Raw genomic sequence first — 10,981 nt, 5'->3', positions numbered from 1 at the left:
AAGAGGGTGGTGGTGGCAGCATCATGCTGTGGGGAACGGAGGCTGATGGGTGGAGCTCAATCAGGACTATCCTAGATGAAAACCTATTAGAAGCTGTGGAGGTTCACCTGAACATCCAGCCAGGGACACGGTGGAGCGTACACCAACAATTCATGGGTTAGAATGGCCTAGTCAAAGTTCAGATCTCTAACCTGCTCAGAATCTGTGGCTTAAAGACTTGGAGGCTGATGTAGAGAGAAACCCAAAGACCCCAGGCTAGAATTCACCTGAGGAGACCAGTTCCTATTCCCCACATCAAAGACCAACATCATGGCTCATTGATTAAAAAAAAACAAAAAACTTTATTAATATTAAAGTGTTGAACAGGAGAAACAATCTACATCCAAATATTTTAAAAACAAATTCCTACTAAATGAAGACCAGGCAGAACAGCTTGGATTTATCTCAACTTCCAAACACAGAGAAGCAGTCCTAAACATTTTATCCTTGACATGAGGGTCAGAACCGACCCAGGAGGCTTCAGAACTCAGGGAGTCAAATACTGATGGAGCTGAAACTTTAGCAGCTAAAACATTTAGAAAAATTCAGCCTCCAAAGGACCTGGTCTGGAAACCATGGAGATTATTCCAGATCTTCCTACAGAGGAGCACGGTTACCGTGGAGACGGTCAGCGTGATCACCGTGGAGACAGAGTCAACAGTTAGCGTGGAGACAGAGTCAACGGTTACCATGGAGACAGTCAGCGTGATTACCGTGGAAACAGAGTCAACGGTTACCATGGAGACAGTCAGCGTGATTACCGTGGAAACAGAGTCAACGGTTACCATGGAGACAGTCAGCGTGTTTACCGTGGAAACAGAGTCAACGGTTACCATGGAGACAGAGGCAACAGTTACCATGGAGACAGTCGTTGTGATTACCGTGGAAACAAAGTCCCCGGTTACCATGGAGACAGAGAAATCAGTAACTAATAGAGCTTGGGTTCATAAAATGAATGCTGTTAATTCTCCGCTCCGGTCCAGTTTGCGGTCTGATATAATAGAGGAAGGAATCGTTGTTGAGCCTCCAGTGGATCGGAGGGATCTGCAGTTCTGGAGCGTCCAGCTCGGCTGCGCTTCGACTCAGCTGGGCGAGTTTCCTCTCAGGCCCAGTGGAACTAGCCTCGGCATCGGCCTCCAGGCCACGCCCCCTCCGACCGAAGAGCCGTCATTTGTGCTGAGTCCTTCTGCCTTGGCCGCTCCCACCTTCATGTGCAACAGAGGGGGCGGGGTCAGGACACCTTCGCAGGGAGCCTCTGGCCGAGGGGCAGCCCGTCTCCGTTCCTCGGAACCACCGGGGTTAACCTGTGGGCTGCCCTGGTCTGCTGGCGTTACCGTGGTAACAGTCTGCTGGTTGAGAAAAACAATTTCGCTGAGAAGGGATGACAGGCTTTGGTTGTCCGAATCGGATCTGGGTTTTGGCCCAGCAGATGGTCCATGCGTGGTCGGAGCAGAGCTCTGAGAGGTGTTGGGACCGAGGGGCCCAGCTGCACCCAGGTTCTGGACGGTGGCCCGGCTGCATTCCGTGGGGATCAGAGGAACCGTGGCTGCAGCTGCAGAAAGCGGCGGCTGCTGCTCCGGGCAGCGATGCTGTGTACTTTCTGGATGAACGGCAACGGGCACAGGGTCTGACTTCAGTTCTGAGGACAGAAACACGGATGAGAAAAGCCACCAGAACCCCAGATAAAGCACTGAGTGCCGCCTCTTACCTTCTGCCTTCAGGGACGCAGCTTGGCGGCGGCTCCGGGACAGAATGTTGGGAATGGTTCTGGTCCGCTTCTTCACTTCAGAGAATCCAGGCAGAGGAGGCTCAGAGTCGGACAGGGGGACGGTGGGCTGCAGATGGACAAAGGCAGGCTGACCTGAACCCTGACAGGGAGGCGTCCGTCGGGTTTCTGACTGGGCGACACGACGGGCTGCCTCAGCTGGAACCCGACTGGCCGTTTGCTGCTTCTCCTCCGTCTCTGCAAACAAAGACAAAAAAAGTTCCCAGATTTGAAACCAGACTTTAACTGGACCCGTTTCCATCAGTGAGAACAGAACATAGTCCAAGCCTACGGAGGTTCGACCTGCTGCGCTGATCAGGTTCTGCTTCCTAACGATCACTGTCAACGGAACCGGTTTAAAAACAAAAGTTACGATTGTAACTAAGGTTCCATGAATCCCTGATGACCACCAGAGGCGGTGCTTAAAGCACGAATGATCACTCTTGCGCTTGCACAGCTCGAGAATCTTATACCAACATAGTCACGTATGACCCCCGGTGACACCAGTGAGCCAATATAATCACGTAACGACAGCTCAGTCCTGTATTCTCCTCATGAAAACACATTGATTCTGAGGGACCGAACGCTCTGGCGGTCATCTGGGGAACCGTAGTTAAAAGTCGTAACTTTCATTCTATTTCATCCCTACTGACCGCCAGAGGCGGTGCTTAAAGCACGGATGACGATTACCAACAGAGTCCTGAAGAATCACATGCAGAAAATAAACAACCCGAAAACATGCCCACCTCACTGGGAAGATGGTGCGTGCCGGGATAGGAACCCCTCCATTGGGTGAAAGGCGGCCAAGTTAACCCTGTAAAACTTAGTAAAGGTATTCGGGGGTTGACCAAGAGGCTGCTGAACAAATGGCCTCCAGAGGGACACCAGTCATAGCGGCCCATGACACACTAAAGCCCCTGGTGGAATGGCACCGTACACCAGCGGGGTGTTGGCGGCCCTGCAGAATGTACGCTTGTTCCACCACATCCACAATCCAACGTGCAAGGCACTGTTTGGAAAGAGCCTGCCCCTTTGCAGGGCCCTGCGTAGCAAACAGACTATCCGACTGCAGGAGAGAAGCTGTGAGTCTGACATATGCTTTCAGTGCCCGAACAGGGCAGAGAAGCTCATCAAGCCCGCATCAAGGCGAGCAAGCTGGAAGGACACAGTGTGGCTCGCGGATGAAGCCACCTTAGGAAGAAGCGCCACATTAGGCCAGAGAGTAACACCAGAACCAGCCGGGTTCCTACGGCAGCTGGACTAGTGAACAGACAAAGCATGTAGCTCACCCACCCGCTTCGCCGAGGCCATGGCGAGGAGAAAAGCTTTCTTCTTGGACACACACTCAAGGCTTGCCTCTGCCAATGGTTCAAAAGGAGGAGAGCGCAGAGCAGTGAGGACAAGAGAGAGGTCCAACACAGGCACAACAGGGCATGTTGGAGGGTGCAAACATCAGGCACCTCTCAGAAACAAGGAAACATCCTTGTTACGACCCACCGTTTCACCACCGAATGCCAGCAAGAGATGGCAGCAGCATAAACTTTCAGAGTGGATGGAAAGCGACCTTTAGAAAGTAGTGCTTGAAGGAGGGTTAAAATAACAGAAACAGGACAGTGTACAGGGTCCTCAAGTCTTTCCTGACACCAGCGGCTAAAAGCCTTCCCCTTATGGGTGTACACCAGTGGCAGCTGGTGCCCCTCCTGAAAGACCCTCAGGAGGTTGGGCCTATCAGGGGAAGTGGCGGGAATGCATAGAGCAGCGCCCGCGGCAAGTCGTGCGACAGCGCATCCTGACCTAGGTGACTGGCACTGTCTGTCAGGGAGAACCAAAGCGGGCAATGGGTGGATGCAAACAGATCTACGTCTGCTCTTCCGAACTTCTCCCAAATAGCTCCCACTACCTCTGGCTGGAGCCTCCACTCCCCCCGGTGGTGGACGCCCCCGAGATAGGATGTCGGCCGGGACATTCTGCACACACTGGAATGTTGGCAACTCACAGAATGGCGGGAGGAGGCGGGGGGGGACAGGAGGGATGTGTTTGGAGACAAGCAGCAGGATTCTGAAGGCAAAGGACGAGTGAGTTCAGAACAAAGCTTGGATGATCGTCTCCAGGTCACCTGCTTCGCTTTGAGAAAGCAGCTGTGAGGAGACCTAGCTGACTGGACCTGGAACCAGAACCTGGATGGATCCAGATCATTCAGGTTTGGAGGAACATCCGTTTGCTCCATCAAAGCCGCCTACAGCGCTGACATCACATGACCCAACAATCAGCACATGACCAACCTCAACAGCAATAAATAGTGGCTGTTAACCTGGAGAGGAACCAGAACTAAAAGGTCCAAACAAGGTTCTGTGATCTGAGATGCAGTCAGTCAGTCAGTCAGTAAGTCAGTCAGTCTACAGAACAGACCCTGATCAGGTAAAGTCATAAAATGCTGTCTGACCCGATGTGCTGCAGACGTCCTGGATGCCTCCATCTTCTTGTTTGGAGACGCTCTGGGAGAACCGCAGACTCTCCGCCTCTGATGGAAGCTTCTGGACCTCCTGAGGAACCTGGAACCACAAACAGTCTGATCAGGGGAAGATCTAGAGACGCAGCCCTGACTCTGTGAACTCTAACCAGGCTGTTAAACGGCCTGCTGCAGCAGCAGGAAGCAGAACTGTTCCCGGCTTCTGGTTCCTTCATGAAGGAAAGGCTTCACTGTAGATATTTCTCTGCTAGACAGAGCTATGGGCTCAGCTTCTACTGCAACTAAATGGATGTTCTCTCCTTCATCCTCGGACATGAAAACTTGCTCAGAGTTCGTCTGATTAACCGTTTCCTTTCCCAGACAGAGCAGCCTGTGGAGCTAGCTTACCGTTAGCTTTTCTAACATAGAAAGTCCTCATAGATCATTGCTTCTATGTCTGCTTCTGTCTCCTTGAACCCCAGTCGGCCTCAGCAGATGGCTGCTCACACTGAGCCTGGTTCTGCTGGAGGTTTCTTCCTGCTAAAGGGGAGTTTTTTTACTCTCCACTGTCGCTACCAGCATGCTTAGTGTGAGGGATTGCTGAAGAGTCAATATCTCCTGCCTCTATCTGCTCATCCAGGAGAGAATCCTGCAGAGTTAGTGACTGAATTAAATCAGCTGGTTCTGCTTAGACAGAAATGTGGAACCTTTAATCCACAGCAGAACTTGGCCTTTGGGTTCTTATCATGAACCTGGACTTTAAAGAGCTCTATGTTCCTCTGTGACAGTTCTGGCTGCGATGGTACAGACCAAGCAGTAGAACCAGGCTGGCTTTGCCTGGAAACCTGTTTCATTCAGCTCATCTGACCCTGAATCAGGCAGAATGTGTCGCGTCTTCACGGTTCTGTGGAGCTAAAGTGACATCTGGGCCCAAGACCCTCCGGTTTACAGACCTGACCGAGCAGCGCCGTCCTCCCAGGGTTCACCACGGGGCTACCATCTTCCAGTTCCAAGTCCTCTCTGGAAAGCAGAACATCCAGGTTCACCAATGTTGTTGAATCATGGATAGAATAGAGGCAGCAGTGATCATGAGGTAACTTCTCACCCTGAACTGCTGCTCGTCTTCACCTGGTCCTGCTGCGGACTGCTCCTCCTCTGGTCAACATCTGGGAGCTCAACAGCTGCAGCAGCGTCCTGCCAGAACCAGAGAGCATTGAGATGAAACTGCTGCAGCTACAATCCAGTTTGCAGCTTCAGAGCTTCTGGTTTCACTGCATTAAAAATTACTCTGAAGGATTAAGTTTTAAACCTGCCATTACAGAAATAGAATCAACAGACAGACGCCTCAGACCTAAACAAGCTTCAGGAACTCCACAGGGTCCAGGCAGAAACGTGAAGAACTATCCTGCTCATAACTTTACTAAATCAGACCAGTAAATGAGCTGAAATGATGGGAGGAAAGACACAGAACTACAGAAACAAGATATACTTAGAGAAATGAGGATGGCAGGGAGACGTGGACTACTTCTACGCAGATCTACCTTCTCCGTCTAACCCTGAAATCCTGCACAACCCGCTCCATTCCAGACTGCAACGCCTACAGCCTGAACGGTTCCTCCAGTCCTGCTACGCTCTGTGTTCCTTGGAGCTTGAGGAGAGCATGTGCTATATTATGCTAATTTAATTCATAGGAGCAAAATAAGAGGTAATGGATGCTTAATTAAAAAAAAATAATAATCAGCTCATATTCAGAGCACAAACTTCTGAAAGTACTTTTAATATGAAATTATTACATACTGTTCAATAAATAATGAGTGTTTTTAATTAAGAGAAGTTTTCATGTGAATGTGCTTTACTGGAGGCCTCCATGTTTGTCAAATAACACTACTGCCACCTACTGGTTTGTGACGTCACGGTGCGGTATCGGCTGTTGATCAAGTTCCAGTGCTGTATCTGGTGTTTGTCACAACGCGCTATTATCCAAGTCATCTTGAAAGCATTCTTCTTCCAAATGTTGGCTACATATTACGTGTTTTTTCTCTGACCAGAAGTTTGATGGCAAATCCTCCCTCTTCAAGTTGGCAATTCAACGACGAAGCCTCTCGGTATAAAATAAATATTTTGATGGAGATGAGAAATCTGCTTCCTGGTCTGTTGAAGTACCGATAGTTTGCTTCTAATCATTTAATTAAACGGTCTTAGTTTTGGGGAATATATAAGAATTATGCTCTAATCTGTTGTTGCCGATCTGTCATTACCATATTTTAATTTAACTAACTGGATCTTTTTGACCTTCTTTTTCCTGTTTGGTGTGATTGGAATTGCAGATCTTGACCTGGCCGGACCGAAGCGGAGTAAAAAGTAGCTCAGATCATTATTTTGAGGGTGAAGGACGGAGAAGATTTACATGGACGATGACATTCAAAGGAGTAAAGGTGGATGTGGAACAGCTCTGATTAACGTGACTGATCAAGTGCTCCGCACGACATACGTGAATGAGGTGGAGCGGAAGATGAGGAAACTGGGGGTAACATGATCATCTCTGGCTGACAGTGAGCTTCTACTGATGATCTGAAAGGTTCCAGAGGAACCGGAACAGAAGGACTCTGGCAAACAGACTGAGCTACAGAGGAACCACTGAGGGAGCAGCTTACATCAGCAACAGTCATCCTGTTTAAACCGTCCTCTTCAGATGAGATGTAGATCAGGTCCTTCTCCTCCTTCACGGCGGCGGTGCCGGTCTGGTCCGCTGTCAGAACACGAAACAGAACAGGGTCAGGGGCATGGGATCACTGAGGAGACCTTTAAGTCAACATGTTAATACCGTGTTTCTGTTCCGGCCAGCCATCCACACAGCTGCTGTTCCTCAGGCTTAACAGTCAGAGGGACGTATAAAGATCTACTGACCTCTGAGAAGAGAAACCAGCTACTTGGTCTGAGTCCCTACCAGCCGAAATAGACCAGAATAGACTGGATCAGATTGTGGGCTTCAGTTAATCTGCATTGTTTTTTGTTTTTTTTTATTGCTTTCTTCCCTACGGTTGTCAAACAAGTCAGAACTCCAAGCCCTAGCAAGGATCCAGCCAGAATTATCAGCATTCAAGTACTATGGGTTTCACTGAAACATGGCTGCAGGATCATATCTCAGACTCCAGTGTCTCTCTGCCTGGCTTCAAGACCGTACGAGCACACAGAGATTGACAGAAGGGTGCAAAACTCAAAGGAGGTGGGTTGGCAGTGCTTGTGAGCAATGAGCCCAACCAACATAGGATTTTGAAGACCAATATCGATATTTGGGGCTTTAAAAAAACCATATCGAAAATATATCGGCCAAAGTTTTTAAACAAAACTGGCCATGGACATATAAGGGATATTCTGTCCAACGATAGTCCAACTGAAATCATCATAATACCCCAAAATTTCAAGACAAAGACACAAAACGTTGGGTTACTTAACGTAATCCCTGGTTGTTTGATAACAGAGTGAGGTGTTTCACTATGGAAATCGCTTCTGCGTGACCAACTACAGAAGCTCCAAATACATCACATCTGTCTGTGACAGACAGGTTGAGCCATGCTCCACCTACGGCAAACCTACCAGGCTCAATTCATGCAAGGCAGGTTTCTTTCCGTGCCCATGCCCTCGCTCTGTTATCAAATAACCACGGATTACAATAAGTAACTCAACATTCTCTTTCTAACTTCACTCTGTGTTTCACCCTAGATGACATGGCCCACTCCCGGATTGCATGCTGACCCCGAAGCCATGCATGATTGGAATCCCAATCCAGGGCCTTAGGTGGACCCTGACATCCTTACTTCAAGCACTATGTGCACAAGCAATGGCTGAGCCAAATCCAGCCTGTAAAACCTCACAAATATAATGGTGTAGCCCAACTGGCAAAAAGCACAGATGTCCTGAACTGACACAACATAGAACAAAGCCCAAGAGGTGGAAATGCTCTTGGTAGAATGGGACCTCACCCCTTTAGGGGGCTCAGAGCCTGCACACCTATATGCCAGAGATATAGCCTCCCCATTCTAGTGTGCCAACCCTTGGCAGGAGACCGGTTTGCCCTTATGAGCGGTACCCCAAGACACAAACAGATTAAATTACTTCTAAAACAGGTTGCCCTGTCCACACATAAGCTCTTAAAGCTATCACAGGACTTAAGTGATGAAGCTTCTGCCCTCCTGCTGAAGAGAATGGGGGAAGATGGAATGCCAGCAATTCCACCATCGAACACCTGTATGATTATTGCAAAACCTTTGGCACAAAAGCAGAATTGGGTCTTAAGCACAACTTGGAGAGCCCACTGTAAACCAGCCGGGCTGACTAAAAATGCATGCAACTCACTCTCTTAGCTGTGGCCAACGCTAGGAGCAGGGTAGTTTTAAATTAAAGAAACTTTAAGGCAACAACCTCCAAAGTTTCAAAGGGATGAGGGCAAAGTGGGTCCAGCATCAGAGTGAGATCTCATAATGGCACCAGAGGCTTAGGAACTACCAACTTACGTTGAACCCCTCTCATGAAAGGACACACTAAGGGGTGCTTCCGCACAGGTTTATTACCAAACCCTACATGACAAGCAGAGATTGCAGCTAAATAAACCTTAATTGTTGAAAAGGCCTTACCCTTTTCAAACAAGCTTTGCAAAAAGCAGAGCACATCTACCAATGAACACTGAAAGTAATGACCTGCCTTCCCCTCACTATTCCCCAAAAACCTGCCATTTACTACTGTAAAGGGAGCGTGTAGGAGAAGCCCTAGCATTTTGTATGGTGTGGATGAGCTCTGGATGGAAACCTGTCACATATAAATTCCACTTTTCATGGGTCAAGCCCAGAGAGCTAGGTGATCTGGGTGTGGATGATAATTCTCCCCTTGAACCTGAGACAGCACGTCCCTACAAATGGGGAGAGCCCATGGCTCAGCTGACAGAACTTGGATTATCTTTACAACCCAGGGATTCAAAGGGCACAACCAATCCACCAGAATCAAAGACGTGCCTAGTCAGAGTGAGGGAAAAGAGCGTGACTAGAGATGTCAGTTTGCCCAGCATTCACAGGAAGATGAAGTCGGGAAACTGCCTGACCAGCCTTAATCGACTGACAAACTGGGGTGTGTTGTCCACCCTGTTAACAGCTGGACCGGCCCTCAAGGTAGTAGAGTACAAAAACATCCCAAGAAAGGCGTTGTCTGAGATGGAACAAGACAACTGTCTCAGAACTGGAGCCTGTAGCCATGGGTTAAGGTAGCAACCAGCCATGGATCTACAGCATGAGCAGCCCAGAAATTTAGCTGCTGAATGGAAAAATGTCCGAATGCTGGGATGGTGGTATCTTCTATCCCCCGGGGACCCAAACAGCTCCTCTGGAATAACGGGGACACCCCTACGGCATGCTTCGGTAATAGAAGACTGTGCAACCAAGACCAGTCTACAAGCTTGGAAGGAGATGACACTGCCAAGCTCTCTGGTCATCAGCGCAAAGGCCCGCAGCGCTGCGTCACTAAAACCAATCGCCGCAGTTTCACCACCAGCACCCTGAACAGATGCAGAGAGGGCAAACACGTGAACCACCAGGGAGTTGCCAAGGTGGTCAGCACGTGCTCCTGCATTGTCCACCTTACACAGGATGTCATCTGTAAATGTCATGCCCCATGTCCATCCAGTCATCCTGGTTACATCAATATCCTGGTGAAGGCTACTCAGGGTTCCTAGAGCATAAGAAGGCTCGGACTGGTGATCTGTCATATTAGGCATTTGCCCGGTGGGTCGGTCCTAATTTCAGCCTCTGAGTGCCGGCCCTCCTTAGATCATACCGGCACCAACACTTACTCTCCGGGCAAAGCTCCTACCTGTGACAGTAAATAACTGAAGGAGCTCAAGAAGTAATAAAATGTAAACTACCTAAATGATGCATGCAGTATATACAACCCTTCCTAGTCATGCACATCCTTGTGACGGTTGGCATATGGTGTCATTTTCTATTTCTTCAAACTGTAAAATCCTTGCAACAAACTAAATTATAATAAAACTAAAATCCTTTCTTTAAACCAAACTACGATGTTCCTCTTATGTTTGGTGAATTTATGTTCTTATATGTTGCAAAAATATGTTGCAGTGCATGATGGGGTTTTGCAACTGTTTACATTATTCCATTTCATTGCCCACATGCCACCTGGACCTGCAGTGAACGCTGACACACTGCTGAGCTTTCATGTATTCCTTCTTGAAGAACTGCCAGTCTGCCTCTATTTTGTATTGTTTTATGTTGGTGTTTTCACAACACTTGGCCTTATTTACAGGTAGTAGACATAGTATGTGTGTGTGTGTGTCTGGCTGGCTGGCTTCGTTCAGTGTGGACGTTACGCAGCAGCAGTAACTGTGGCGTCCGTGTTAATAACCAAAGCCAGTAAAACAGCATTATAGAAGTCTTGGTGATGGTTGTCGTATGAAGTTTGAAGATAGATCGGTTAATCCACAATGTGCATCCGTATTGTGTTTCACATTTGAGACGCACGCGTTTGATTGTGCTTCATCTTTTTTTGTTGATGGAAAAATGCCAGGGCCGAAATTTTTCCAGTCTGACCCTAAGCATAAGGCAAGTTAAATTCAAGACTTTTTATGATTTTTTTAATGCCACTTGAAATAAAAGGTAAAGACCAACTTCACAATTAAAACAAGATAAAGTTATGGTGTTATTGTTCCACCATGTGAGCTTATA

General features: G+C 48.3%; 1 protein-coding gene across 1 annotated transcript in view; it reads right to left on the bottom strand.

The window, feature by feature from the left end:
• Window positions 1-1,010: 1,010 nt before the first annotated feature.
• mgaa (MAX dimerization protein MGA a) overlaps window positions 1,011-10,981 on the bottom strand; it is a 53,589-nt gene continuing 43,618 nt past the window's right edge. Inside the window, exons 26-31 of the mRNA XM_038300899.1 lie at window positions 6,908-7,002; window positions 5,359-5,447; window positions 5,207-5,273; window positions 4,248-4,356; window positions 1,748-2,002; window positions 1,011-1,678 (exon numbers count right to left, since the gene is read on the bottom strand). Of these exons, the coding sequence (XP_038156827.1) occupies window positions 1,122-1,678; window positions 1,748-2,002; window positions 4,248-4,356; window positions 5,207-5,273; window positions 5,359-5,447; window positions 6,908-7,002 (1,172 nt within the window). The 3' untranslated portion in view covers window positions 1,011-1,121. The remainder of the gene's footprint in view (window positions 1,679-1,747; window positions 2,003-4,247; window positions 4,357-5,206; window positions 5,274-5,358; window positions 5,448-6,907; window positions 7,003-10,981) is intronic.

Source organism: Cyprinodon tularosa, unplaced genomic scaffold (assembly GCF_016077235.1).
Source record: "Cyprinodon tularosa strain WSP-4 unplaced genomic scaffold, ASM1607723v1 ctg459, whole genome shotgun sequence".
In the NCBI taxonomy this organism is placed as follows: domain Eukaryota; kingdom Metazoa; phylum Chordata; class Actinopteri; order Cyprinodontiformes; family Cyprinodontidae; genus Cyprinodon; species Cyprinodon tularosa.
Note: the sequence above shows the minus strand (reverse complement) of the source record. Positions and strands in the feature narration are given on the sequence as shown.